Source organism: Calypte anna, chromosome 28 (genome assembly GCF_003957555.1).
Source record: "Calypte anna isolate BGI_N300 chromosome 28, bCalAnn1_v1.p, whole genome shotgun sequence".
Taxonomy (NCBI): domain Eukaryota; kingdom Metazoa; phylum Chordata; class Aves; order Apodiformes; family Trochilidae; genus Calypte; species Calypte anna.
This window is the reverse complement of record NC_044273.1, coordinates 4766161-4779575: the sequence shown is the minus strand read 5'-3', so window position 1 is coordinate 4779575 and position 13415 is coordinate 4766161. Positions and strand designations below refer to the sequence as shown.

General features: G+C 59.6%; 1 protein-coding gene across 1 annotated transcript; it reads left to right on the top strand.

Moving 5' to 3' along the window:
• Positions 1 to 399: 399 nt before the first annotated feature.
• Positions 400 to 13149, top strand: POLRMT (RNA polymerase mitochondrial). The gene is made up of 21 exons (XM_030466185.1): positions 400 to 487; positions 1156 to 1251; positions 1605 to 2257; positions 2384 to 2514; positions 3415 to 3601; positions 4027 to 4176; positions 4286 to 4453; positions 4634 to 4804; positions 4937 to 5176; positions 5372 to 6151; positions 6622 to 6744; positions 7880 to 8002; positions 8854 to 9033; positions 9347 to 9433; positions 9715 to 9828; positions 10339 to 10388; positions 10643 to 10741; positions 10853 to 10925; positions 11428 to 11510; positions 11683 to 11753; positions 12488 to 13149. The coding sequence occupies exons 1-21, from the start codon at positions 430 to 432 to the stop codon at positions 12535 to 12537; spliced, it is 3687 nt and encodes a 1228-aa protein (XP_030322045.1). The 5' UTR covers positions 400 to 429; the 3' UTR covers positions 12538 to 13149.
• Positions 13150 to 13415: the final 266 nt, after the last annotated feature.

Sequence of the window (13415 nt, the reverse complement as noted above, 5' to 3'; positions counted from 1 at the left end):
TGCGTCGAATCCCCGTTCCCGGTCGCTCCCGAGGGTTTGGGGGCCGTCCTGTTCGGCGAACGGCGCGATCCGAGCCTCACCGACTCCCGTTGGAGCCGGCGTCCTAGGAAAGGGAGGAGGCTGCCCTGGGCTCGGGGACGGTGTCTGCAGTCCCACGGGCAGCCTGCGAGCTTGGGGTCGGGAGGGGCGCGGGGCACTGTCCGCTCCCATCACCGCCGCTCCCGGGTCCATCAGCCCCCGATGGATCAGCATCCCGTCCCGTCCCGTCCCGTCCCGTCCCGTCCCGCCATGGCCGCCAGGGGGCGGGATACACCGGAGTGATGCATGCTGGGAATTGTAGTCCTGCGGGACTCCCGCTCCCGGCGTGCCCCGCGCGGCGCCTGCGCAGTGTGTGCTCGGCGCGGCATGGCGGTGTAACCGGGGGGGGGAATGTCGCTGCTGCGGCTCCGGGCGGCACTATCGGGCCCGGCCCGGCTGGGGGGCGGCGGTGAGGGACGGGGACGGGGGCGACGGGGGTGGGCTGGGCATGGGGGGGGCTGGGGAGAGTCGCTGGGCCGGGTGCGGGGCCCTGAGGTGGGCGGGGAGCCCGGGCCGGGCAGGAGGCCTGAGCCGGAGGGGCGGCCTGGGGGGGGCTCCCTGGGGTCGTGTCCGTCACCCCCGGGATGGAGCGGGGGCCCTGAGGTCCCTGCGGCATCACCACGACCATAGGGACGGAGCTGGATCTGTAGGGTCCTCGTGGTCCTGAGCATTCCCCTCAGGAGAGAACTGGGGGTGGTTGGGGGGTCCTGGCTTCTCCAACCCTCTGCTAGGACAGAGCTGGGGGCTGTGGGGGGGTCATGAGGAGCCCCACTCTCCCCAGGGTTAGAATTCTCTCTAGGGAGGGTCTCTGGGGTCGTCTCCCAGTCGTGGGATGGAGCCTGCTCCCTCTGGGGGTTCCTGGGTTCTTGCCGTGGAGTCTGTGGTGTTGCTGTGGTCAGATCAGAGCTGGGCTGGGGGGGCTCACCCTGTCCCAGAGCTGTGTGTCCCCCCCCCCCTTCTGTGTCACTGCTGCTGGGGCACCTGCAGCCCCTCCAGCTCCCTGTGGGGCTGGGCTGGGGGTGGTGAGGGGGACAAAGCCTCCTCCAACCTCCTGCTCTCTGTGTCTTCCCACCACAGGGGTCCCATGGAGTGTTCTCAGGAACTACTCCTCTGCCAGCACCAAGGAGAAGGCAAGGAGGAATGCTGTGTGTGAGAGGGCAGAGCTGCTGGAAGGTGAGGCAGCGAGGGCTGGGGGAGCTGGAGGGCTTCCCCGTGTTTGCTGTCCTGGGAGGTTTTATGGGATTATTCTGTGTAGTCATGAAGAGGATACCTGGGACTAGAAACACCTGTGGCCTGAGTGGGGATGGGATGGGATGGGATGGGATGGGATGGGATGGGATGGGATGGGATGGAATGGGATGGGAGCTTCCCAGGCAGCTTATTGCTGGGCAGAGGGCTGGCTGGGGAGGAAAGGGGTCCCTGTGTGGATCCTCTTTTTCAGGGTGTTCCTAGAGGCACGGCCATAGGGAACACAGCCCCAAGTCCCTTGTCCTTTCATCTCTCCCTTGCTCTGTGTTTCCTGGCAGTGCTGAAAGCTCGAGTGAAGCAGCTCCAAGCCAGCAGCATCCCAGAGGTGACAGTCAACAAATCAGAGCTGACACTGCTGGGGAATGACAAGTTGCAGGACCCACTGCAGGAGGAAGGGGCTCCCAGTCCCCTGGAGGAGCCAGCTGCTCCCTGGGGAAGGGGTCAGAGCCTGTCCAGACCCAGCAGCTGGGCTGAGAAGCTGAAGAAGGAGATGCACGTCCGGCAGCTGAAGGTGGAACGGAAATTATCCCTGGCTGCCTCCCAGACAGCTCTGGAAGAAGAGGTAAAAGCCAAACCGAAGAGCAAAGAGAAGGTTAAAGCCAAGAAGAGCCTGAAGAGCCCCAAAGCAAAAGTGATAACTGCCTGGAGCCAGGCCCAGGGTGGTTCCCACAGCACCTGCACCCACGGCAAGCTGAGGGTGACTGTGGGGAAGGAGGGGGTGAAGGCACAGAGGCCTCCACGAGCACAGAAGGACAGCAGCCATCAGAAGGTCCTGCAGCAGAGCATCCAGTCCACCCTGGAGTGCTTCCTCTTCCTGCAGCAGCCAGAGGAGGCCGAGAGGTTCCTCCTCTCCTACCACAGCTCCCCAGCCAAGAGGAGACTCCTGAGTGTCAGCGCCTACAACACAGTGATGCACAGCTGGGCCAGGAAGGTACTGAGGGAAGGGGCTGCTCTGGGGCACTGAGGTGGCTTTGGGGTGGATGGCTGAACCTGAAGGGGAGCAGAGGGGCGTGAGGCTGCTGCTTCCAACCCACAGCCCCTTCCCCTCTCTCCCCAGGGCTGCCTGCAGCGCATCAGCCGCCTGCTCTGCATGATGGAGTCCGTGGGTCTCCAGCGCAGCCTGGACTCCTATGCAGCAGTGTTGGAGTGTTTGGGCCGAAGCCAATCGTCCACCCAAGCTGTCTGGAGGTAACCACGGTGGGAGGAGGGGTCCTGCCACACTGCCCACACTTCTGGGTGCTCCGACCTGCTCCTCGTGGACAGGTTTTGGGGTGGGCAGAGCTCCTGCAGTGGGCTCTGCCTTGTCACCCCCAGCTGCCAGGGAATTTGTCTGAGATCTTGGAGGGAAAGGGGATGTAGGAACAACCTTGCTTCTGGACAGAGCTATGCCTACTTCCCAAGGAGCCAGTTCTTGCTGCAGCTCCTGCCTGCTCCCAAGCTGAGGGGTGGGCAGCCATAGGACTCAGGGCTGGTTGTCACCTCTTGGACTCTTAACACCCCCCCAAAGCTGCCAGGCTCCCTCCTGACCCTTGTGCTCTCTGGCTGAGGGGGTCTAGCTGGTGCCCCACATCTTCCTCTGTCCCCTGGGTGGGGTGGCCAGCTGGCAGATGAGACTCTGGGTTCTTCTGTGCCCCGAGTCCAGCTCCAGCCTGGCAGAGCCTGGAGGACACTGCCCTGAGCATCCCCTGGGGATGTGGCAGTGCAGGGTGATGTGGGGCTGGAGGAACCTGCAGCTTTTTGCTGTGTCTGAGCGTGGCAGCAGAGCTCTGTCCCTGTGGGTGCCAGGGTGGAAGCAGCCTGCTCAGCAGAGGTGTGGCTGGCAGGGAGGGTGATCGATGGCTGAAACCTGAGATGCTGACTTTGTGGGGACAGGCAGTGACCTTGTGGGGACAGGCTGTGCTCTAGAGGCAGCTCCCAGCCCTATGAGCTGTCCCCTGGCTGTGTGCTGAAGGCAGGGAGAGCTCTCGTGTCCCTGCAGGCCATCTGCCCTGGCATGAGGGGTGGTGGCACCCAGGAAAGCTGATTTCCATCCAACATGCTCAGTCCCTGGTGAAAGTTTCAGCCTGTCTTACCCGTGCCCCTCTTCAGATGTCTGCAGCAGCTGAAAAACGATGGCTTCCACGTGGATGACCTCTTCCAAAAGTGCCTTTTTGAGGAGGATGAAAAGGAGATGGTGCTGAGGGCCATCAGGATTGTCCAGCCCAACTACCAGCTTCCCCCTCCACCCAGCCCCCAGACCTGCAAGTCTTCACTGCTACAGGACTTCTACTCCAAAGTAAGCCCCAGAGTTCAGGGATGTCTCTGCAGATCAGGGAGGTTTGGGAGATGTCCCAATGGTGTTGATGGGCCCCAACAGGGCAAGAACATTTTAGCCCCATCTCTGGTCAACAGCCCACACAAATCTGGGTCAGCTCCTGTTCTGAGGCAGTTCAGAGCCTCACCAGCAGCCCTACAGAGGAGCCAGGGGATGGAGATGTCCCCCCTATGCTGAAGGGGGTGCCTGAAGGGATGCTGATGCTGACAGAGGAGCAGAGCAGCCTCTGGAGAGGCTCCAGGCTCTCTAGGGTTTGCCAGCCAGAGTTGGGAGCTCAGAGCTCCCAGAAAGGGAGTCCCAGACATTGCTCCTTGTGCCTCCTGTAGGGAGGCTGAGAGCACCACCACATCTCCTTTCTGGCATGTCCCATCTCCCTCTCGTTGCAGGAGAGGATGGTGTCCTACCCCAAGCTGGATTTCTCCGTGCAGGAGCTGCAGGAATGCTTTCAGCAGCAGCTGGAGATGGAGCTGGACAACACCGTCACCATCGAGTCTGTGGAGTCCACCAAACCCCTGACCCCACAGGCCATGAGAGCGGTAAAGCTCAGGAGGGGACCTGGGGGGGGGCTGTCCAGCCCTGAGGACCTTGGGGAGGGGTCAGCAGGCTGGTGACAGGCTCTCTCACCACCCTGTCCCCCCCCTGCAGCGCTCGGTCCTCTCCACCCTGCGCTCCCGCTGGCACGGAGCCCTCCTGCAGGCCCTGCACAAGTCCAAGCGCAGCATGGCCAAGCTGAGGAACACCTCGGGCTACAGCACCCTGTACCCCTACCTCTGCCTGCTGCCAGACGAGGAGTACGTGGGCATCATGATGCAGGTGGGGCCCTCGACTTGCTGCTGAGCAGCTCTGCTCTGTCCTGGCTGTGTTTGAATTCCTCACCAGGGGAATCATCACCTCCCCGTGCTCCCCGCTCGGGGTCTTTTTAACTCCTGCTTTGTCTTTCTGCTCCGTCCTTCTGTTCCTCCTTCCTGAAGACCCTCTTTGCCTTTTTCTCAGATCGTCAACTCGCTCTCTCCACAAGGAGAATCCCTGGCAGTGCTGGCCCGGGAGCTGGGCTCCAAGGTCTACAACAGGTACATCACCCAGCGCAAGCTGCGCAGCCGGCAGCTGGAGAAGGTGCGGGCGGTCTATGAGGGCTACATCCACCTGCTGGCCAAGGACAGCCAGGTGGGTACACCCCTGGACAGGGGGTTCCTGGGGCCTGCAGGCATCCCAGGTGTGTGGATCCCATCCAGGAAACCCCCTGGAGCATCGGGGCTGGCTCTTTGACTGACCCCGTGTTCTCCTTCCACCTCCCAGCCTGAAGAGTACCTGCCACGGGAGTACTGGGAGAAGCTGGTGGCAGAAGCTGGCTTTGGGCCTGCCCTGAACCTGAAGGACTGCAGCTGGCCCTACATGCTCCTCATGCGCCTGGGCATGCACATGCTGGAGCTGCTGGTGGAGGCTCTCAGGGTGCCCAGGAATATCCTCAATCCTCGCCTGGAGCCCAGGCTCATCCCTGTCCTCTACCACATTTACTCCTTCCACAGCAGCTGGCAGGTGAGCCGTGTCCTGGGGGTTCTGGGGGGTGTGCAGGTCACCTCCCTGCTGCTTTCCCTGCTCAGGGACACCTCATGGAGCCTCTGTTGGTCCTGTATGTGGTCATCATGTAGTAGCTGGTTGACCTCATCCTCTTCCAGACTCCAGCCCCAGTCTTCTACCGCTGATCTTCCCCTCTCTGATTCTCTTCTCCAGGTTGGGCTGATAAAGCCCCATCCCATCTTCTCCCAGCTTGTGTCAGATGCTGGAGAGACCTTGCTGACCTTCAACTCCTCTGCCATACCTATGCTGTGTCCCCCAGTACCCTGGACCTCCCCCCACTTTGGTGCCTACATCCTGAGCGACACCAAGCTGATGCGCTTCGTGGAGGGGGTGGTGCAGCACCAGCAGCTGCTGGAGCAGTGTCCCCAGGTCCAACTCCACCCCGTGCTGGATGCCCTCAACCAGCTGGGCAACTGTGCCTGGAAGATCAACCGGCCCGTGCTGGATATCATCATCTCCATCTTCAACGACAAAGGCAACGAGAAGCTGGACATCCCGCCGCCTGTCTCTGAGGTCCCCAGGCCTTCTGCTCCTCCGGGCAGTTCCTCTTCCTGGAGCAAGGCCCACAAGCAGGAGCTGCTGCTCTACAAGAAGAAGGCAGCTGAGGTGCACAGCATGCGCATGGACGCGCTCTACAAACTTTCCATCGCCAACCACGTCCGGGACAAAGTCTTCTGGTTCCCTCACAACATGGATTTCCGAGGCAGGACTTACCCTTGCCCACCTTATTTCAACCACCTGGGCAACGATGTCACCCGGGCCATCCTGCTGTTTGCAGAGGGGAGGCCTCTGGGGCCCAAAGGCCTGGACTGGCTGAAGATCCACCTGGTGAACCTGACAGGGCTGAAGAAGAAGAATTCCCTGCAGGAACGGCTGGAATACGCCAACGAAATCATGGAGGAGATTCTGGACTCAGCCGACCGTCCCCTCACAGTACGTGGGCTCTGCCTGCTCCTGGGGGGCAGTGGTGGGACCCTGAGCTGGGGGGGAGTGGTGTGGGACCTCTGGGAGGTGGGGACCAAAAGGGAAAGAAGGGAAGTTGTTCTGTGTTGGGAGTGCAGACAGGGGTTGTCCAAATATGCCAAGGAAAGAAAAAAAAAAGGATCAAGGGATTGGTGTCAGAGGAGACTTAACCATTCCCCTTGTATCTTCTAGAAAGTAAAATAAAATGGAAATCAGGTTTATTTTGAAACAAAAACATTCTGGAAGATAACACTTCGAGAGTAAAAAGAAAATGAAGTGTTGCAGAGTTTCTTAATCACACGTTTCTGTCTGAAAACATGATGAAGTATTAGGGAAGTGGAGGCCTGGTGTCTCCTGAGAGCAGGGGGGCTCCTGCCCTTACCATGGGGTGCCACAGGAGCCCTGCCTGCTCCCACCAGTGTGTGCTTTGCTCTTCCCAGGGCAGGAGGTGGTGGATGAAGACAGATGAGCCCTGGCAAGCCTTGGCCTGCTGCATGGAGATTGCCAAAGCCTCCAGGTCCCCGGATCCGGCTGCCTACATCTCTCACTTCCCTGTTCACCAGGTGGGAGCCCAGCAGAGCCATGTGGCTGAGCAGGGAGAAAGGGCAGGGCAGAGAGCTCAGGGCAGGAGCATCCAGGTCTCCAGTGTTGTATTTACTGCACACGTGGAGCACAGTCTGCAGGCATCTTGGCTCAGGAGCTTCAGTGGTTTGCTGCTGGATGCAGCCACCAGTGAGTCCTGTGGCTGGAGCAGAGTCTGCTCCAAGGCTGGAGCCAAGCAGTGCTGCAGGAACAAAAGATGGGAGGTCTGAACAGCCAGCTCTGCACGGATACATCCCCTAGCTGCACAGGAGACAATGATTGATTGTTTTCCTGGTGAGAGGGGGTTTGCTCACTTATCCCAGCGGGAGATCAGACGGTCACGATGAAGCATCAGCAGAACCAGGCTGTATTCTGGTCTGGAATATGTCTGAGATGGGCTAAGCTGATACTGTTATGACAATGAAAGATCAAGGAGCAGTCGGGGCGTGTGGAGGGTGCTGTTAATGAAACTCCAGCAAGGACTTCTTCTGGAGGACACCCGAGTCTCTTTCCACCTGAGTCATCAGTGCTTGGTGAATCGAGGCAGCTCCTCTGCACTGCAGGGGGGAGAGGGAGGGGCTGGTCCTGCCAGCAGCTCCAGCTCCTTGGAGCAGGCAGAGCCCAAGCACATGAGGAGCAGGGATGCTCCAAGCAGCAGCTCATCTCCTGTGGGAAGTGTTTGGGGAACAGCAGGACCTTCCCCAGTGTTTGGGTCCTGCATGGCTCCTCCAGGCTGCTCTTGGTCCCAGGAGGGCTGTCAGTACCTGCAGCTTTGAGAAGGGTTGGGTTGAAGCTGCTGTCTGTCAGGAGGATGTTTTCCAAATTTCCTGGTTTTCCACAGAGGTTCCACAGAGCTCTGATGTCTTTGTAAGTCCAGGGAGGGGGCAGGGTGGTGTGAGGTTTCCTTTGTTCAGACCTCATGGGCAGCAGTAGTTACTGATGAGACCCAGAAGGAAAATGGAAACTGGTGTGGCTGTGGCCACCTGCAGACCCAAAGGGAGGGGACACATGTGGCAGTCACCCTCTGAGCCACGTGTGTCCACGGTGCTGAGAGGGGTGGGTGAGCAGGGTGAGCCCCCTCCACCCCCCATGCCCACCCTGCTCTTCCCCCTGCAGGATGGTTCATGCAATGGGCTGCAGCACTACGCAGCTCTTGGCCGGGACCTGATTGGTGCCATGTCTGTCAACCTGATGCCCTGCAGTGTCCCCCAGGATGTCTACAGCGCGGTGGCACAGCAGGTGAGGCACAGCAGGGGCAGGGGTTTCCTCTGGCACCTGCTTCCCCCTTGCCCAGTGTGTGGCACGGGGTCACTCCAGCTCCCAGGCAGAAAGGTGGAGACAAGACCAGCGTGCAGAGCACGAGTTGGTCACAGGCAGAGTCTCTCCTGCCCTGAGTGGGAACCACTGCAGCAGCTGTGGTGGGGATCTGGCTGGAGATCTGTCCTGGCAGAGGAATGAGAAGTCCACTGGGATTTCTGCTGTCCTCACTTCTGAATGAAGTCTGGGAAAAGTAGGGTAGAGAGGTGGAAGACGTGTTTCTCCTCTCTTGGTCACAGCTGGCTGGCCTGCAGGTTGTGATATTTTCTTGGTGTGAGCTGGGGAGAGATGCAGCCTTTGGCACTGCTGCCAAGTCTTCAGTTTTCTTGGCAAGACACGATGTGAAACGAGCCTGCTGGGGCCATGCTGAGAGCTACAGACCCGCTCACTGGCACTGAACCCCTGGCTCCCTTTGAGGTCTCAGCATGTTCCATCCAGGCAGGGGGAGCATGCAGAGGGTGCCTGGTTTGCTCAGAGCTGTCAGTGGGGCTGGCAGAGTCCTGAGCCACAGTCTCGGTGCTGTGTCCTTGTGATGTCTGTCACCACCCTGCTGCCAAGTGACACTGCTCTGCTGAGGCAGCAGTGGAAAGCTCTGGTCCCCACGGGCACAGATCTGTGAATCTGTGAGCTCCAGGAGCCTTTGGGTTCCTTCAGCAGGGCTGGTGCAGAGCTCCTCATGGGCTCCCTCATAGCCCAGAGGGTCCTGGGATCCCCAACCTTAGAGGGTGCTTGGCCCCAGCCGATGGGAATGACCTCCTGGAGCTCCCTCACAGGTGGAGGAGTTTCGGAAGAAGGATGCTGAGCAGGGGGTGAAGATTGCCCAGGTGCTGCAGGGCTTTGTCAGCCGGAAGGTGGTGAAGCAGACGGTGATGACGGTGGTGTACGGCGTCACGCGCTACGGCGGGCGGCTCCAGATGGAGAAGCGCCTCAAGGAGATCGATGAGTTCCCCGAGGTACTGGGAGCTGGGCTCACAGCCCCTGCCCTAACCCTCCCCGTGGGATCCCTCCTGCCCCGCTTGCTCCTCACCCCTACCCAAACCTCAGCCCACAGAGGCTGAGCCCCCCCGTGCCCTGCCTGTGGGGTTGCTGCTTGCTGGCACCAGTGGGCAGGGGGGACTGAGCCTTCCTGTGCCCAGCTTGGTGGCCTCACAGCCTCAGCTGGTGTTCAGAAGGTCTGTGGCTGTGTTCTTCCCCCTCCTGTCACTTTGCTCCCCATCTTCTGCTGGCTGTTTGCCTGATTCCTCTCTCTGCCTTCGGTCCCTGCAGGAATACCTGTGGGAAGCCTCTCACTACCTCGTAAAGCAGGTATTCAATGGCATCAAGGAGATGTTCTCAGCAACTCGAGACATCCAGGTGAGGGGCCTGCTTCCTCTTACCTCTGCTCTTTCTTCTCCCTGGCCCAGCCATTCACAGACTAGGAGAAATGGTTCTTCTGGGTCCTTGCTCAGAGAGGATTCTCCTGGTCCAGCCTAGAAGTCTGTGACTGTGCCAGCTGTGGGGCCAAATGGCCCCATAAGTGCTGGACTGTCACAGCCAGTGGCAGAGATTGGGGTCAGCTTTGCTGGGAGTGGGGGTCTCTCCCCACTGCCCATACTGACTCCAGCCCCTTCCTTCCCCACCTCCCTGTGTGAAAGCACTGGCTGACAGAGAGTGCCAAGCTCATTGCCCAGTCGGGACAGACAGTGGAGTGGGTGACACCCCTGGGTCTCCCCATCGTGCAGCCCTACTATCGCTCCAGGTCCACCGTGGTGAGTACCTGGTGTGTCCCTGCCACAGCAGGGACAGGCAGGGGACAGCAGCAGGTTGGCATCAGCTGTGGTTGGGCCAAGGAGGGTCTGGGTGGGCTGGTGAGGAAGTGCTGCTGCTCCCAGCCCACTCAGGCAGCTGGGGCACGGCCCCCTCCCCGCTCCTCAGAGCCTGCTCAGGGCTGCCATGATTCAGTCTCTCTGCTCTTCACCCACACACCGTGGTGCTGACTCAGTCTCCCAGCCTGTCTCGCCCTCGCAGCCGCTGCCAGAGCAGCTCTGGGCCCTGGCAGGGGCAAATCAGCATTGGCTGGGAGGGGGTGAAGGATTCTGCCAGCATTCTGAGGAGGGGAGGTGTCACAGGGACCCCCAGGAGGGTCCCTGCCCTGGCCCCTGGAGCAGCAGCTCGTGACTGGGGCAATCCCTGCTGCAGAGGGACAGGGCAGAGCTGGGTGCCATGTGCTGGGCAGGCAGTGTAGGGTGAACACGTGTCCCCTTCCTCTCTCCCTGCAGCTGAACTGCAACATGCAGCACCTCAGTGTGAAAAGCTTCAACAGCAACCAGTAAGTGTGAAGCCTCTGCTGTCCCCAGCTTGTGCTCTGGGGACAAAACCTCCCCATCGGTGGAACCTGCCACAGCCCCTGCTGTCCCCAGACCTGACAGAGAGTAGGAGGAGGGGGCTCTGTGGATCAGCAGAGCTGTGGGTTCCCCCCCAGGGCTGCCCCAGCAGTCCTAGGCCTGGCTGGCTCTGGCTCTGTGCTGGAGCTTTTGTTTTCAGCCCTGGAGGTTCCCCAACTCCTCCTGTCTGCCACTGCAGGAAGCCAGATACTGTGAAGCAGAAAAACGCCTTTCCACCCAACTTCATCCACTCCCTGGACTCCACACACATGATGCTCACAGCTCTGTACTGCCTCAGGTGGGAGCATCTCTCCAAAGGTGGTGAGGATAGGCCTCTGCCTCTGGAAACCTGCAGGTAGGGTTGGGGACAGGGCAGGGGGGTCTCATGGCACCTTCTGCTGCCCCCCAGGCAGGGTCTGACCTTCGTCTCAGTCCACGATTGCTACTGGACTCATGCGCTCACTGTGGACATCATGAACCAGGTAGAAATGTCCTCCCGGGTCCCCTGTGAGCTGGGATCTTGCTTAATTGTCCCCTGGGCCCTTGCCAGCCCTTGCCTCCCCTGGGCTTTGCTGATTTATTTACCCAGGCAAGGTGAACTTGGGGTGCTTGCTGGCGGTCACAGCTGATTTTCCAGTGCCATAGCTCCATCTCCTCCCACCCTTCAGGGAGCGTGTGGGGGAGAATCTGTGTCCATAAATCACCACAAAACAAACCCCAAGCAGGGTCGGTGCCTCTGTCCTACCCTGGGCTTTCCCTGCAGTGTGGCAAGGGCTGTTGTGCAGTGGATTTGTAATAGGTTGTTGGCCTCTGCTTCCCACCTCCCCGGGCTGATTCCGTTTGCCCTCTGGCAGCCCCCCCTTCCCACGCTTGCCTGCTGCTTTCCCTGCCCCTCTCTCCTGACCTGTCTCAGCTGAGACCCACTGAGGGGAAGGAAAGGGAAGTGCCCCCTAACCTGCAACTCACCATTGCTTCCTGGATCAGATCTGTCGGCAGCAATTCGTGGCTCTGCACAGTGAGAAGATCCTGCAGGATCTGTCCCAGTTCATGCTGGAAAAATACTGCAGGTATTTGTGCCTCCCAGTGAGCCCCTACCCCCCTCCTTCCCACCCAGCCCCATTCCCTCTCTTGGGGGTGGTTGTGTCCACCTCTTGTTGTGGGCTGGCACTGGGGAGCAGAGGAGGGTGCACCTTTTCCCAGAGCTCCCCTGCTGATTTGCTTTTCTTCTGGTTCATCCAGTCCTGGCAGAGAGACTAGAGCCCAATGGCAGAAGAAGCTGATGGAGCAGCTGTCAAATGTCCCCAAGACAGGTAGGAGCAGAGGACAGGACCTGTAAAGCTCAGGAACCATTTGGGGACATAGGAAATGGGATGGAGAATGGCCCTGGAATCCCTGAGCTCCTGTGGGGTCAGAAGGTGGAGGTGATGAGGGTCTGTCCAGCTGTGCTAAAACTATCCCCAAGGATTGGGTTTTCCTGCTGGTCTGGGCTGCAAAGCCTTGGGGCAATACTGTTGGACATTCCCTGTGAGCTGTCCTTGCTCCCTGGAGCTGAGCCCTGGGATTCTCCCCAGGCTGACTGTCCCCTGTCTTGTTGTTTGTCTCCCATCTGTTTCCAACCAGGAGGCATTTGACTGGAGATGGGATGAGGCACTCAGCACAGTAATTGCCTGGATCTAGATGATATACATGCAATGGGATTAAGACAATTAGTTTAATTCCTTCTAATCTCTGGGCCCTGCCTCTGCCAGACCATCTGGCCAACCTGTGAGCAGCTGCTGGGTCAGCCCCAGAGGCAGCACAATCCAGGGGCAGGGATGGTTCATGTCCCCAGGCCATGTGTTCCTCTCCTCCTGCCCTGCCTTGCTGCTCTTACTCTTTTCTGTCTTGTTCTTCCTGTCCCTGTCCCAAGTAAATCTGGAGGGGCATCAGTTCCTGGGTCACCTTTGAGGTCCCTGGGGCTGAGCTGAAGTGGTTTTCTGCAGGAAGGGTTGGGGGCAGCTGCTCCACTCTGCTCTCTTCTGACCTCTGCCTTGTTCCCCCCCAGGTGACTTCAATCTGAAGGAGGTGATGGATTCCACCTACTTCTTCAGCTGAGCTCAGATCACTAGTGGGGCCTTGGCCCCCCCTTCTGGCTCCTGCTTCCAATGGGAAAGGCATTTGGCTGCCAACCCCATGCCCACTGCCTTCTCACCACCAAGTACTGGGGCAAACTGGGATGTTGGGGAGCACGGGAGCAGCCCCAAGGGGCCAGTGGGGAACAGGGGTTTGAATTGTCCTGGTTCTGCCTGTGCCTCAGGCAAAGGGAGGGAGCACCCAGCCCTGGGGAAGAGGCACCCAGCATCTCTGGTGTGGGGTGGGACAGTGGATGCCAGGGCTGGCTCCCTGCAGTCCTCCCCTGGCACAGGGTCACTGCCACTGTCCTGGGGTGCCCCATCACTCTCCACCAGCAGGGTACAGACCTCCTGCAGTGTTTGGCCCCCTCTGGAGGGACAGCAGCCAGCCCAGGAGTGGGTGCAGCAGCTCCCTCTGCCCTGCTCTGGCTCTGGGTTGGTTTTCCACTGCTCTCCTGTCACACAACCTCTGCAATTCATGACTCATTTCCAGGGATCGGTTTCACTTCTGCTCACTGGGTCTCAGGCAGGGAAAAACCACTACCAGGGAGTGGAGGTGTACAGTACTGTAAATATAATGTTTTTTGAAATAGTCCATGGGAGCCATGTCTTTCTTGGTGTTTTTGGGGTGCCTGGGCTCTTGCCTTGTTGTTCTTGGGCTCCTGGGGAGGTGAGACTGCTGTTTCCTGAACCTGCTGCTGTTTTACTGACTGGTTGGTACTCACATCCTGGAAACGCTTTTGTAGCAGAAACAGGCAAAACCCCTGCACACAGGCAGGATGGGAGCTGCAGCCAGGAGCCTCCTGTGTCACTCAGCTGCCAGCATCCATCCCTCTTCTTGTCCATGTGATGATCTTGGAG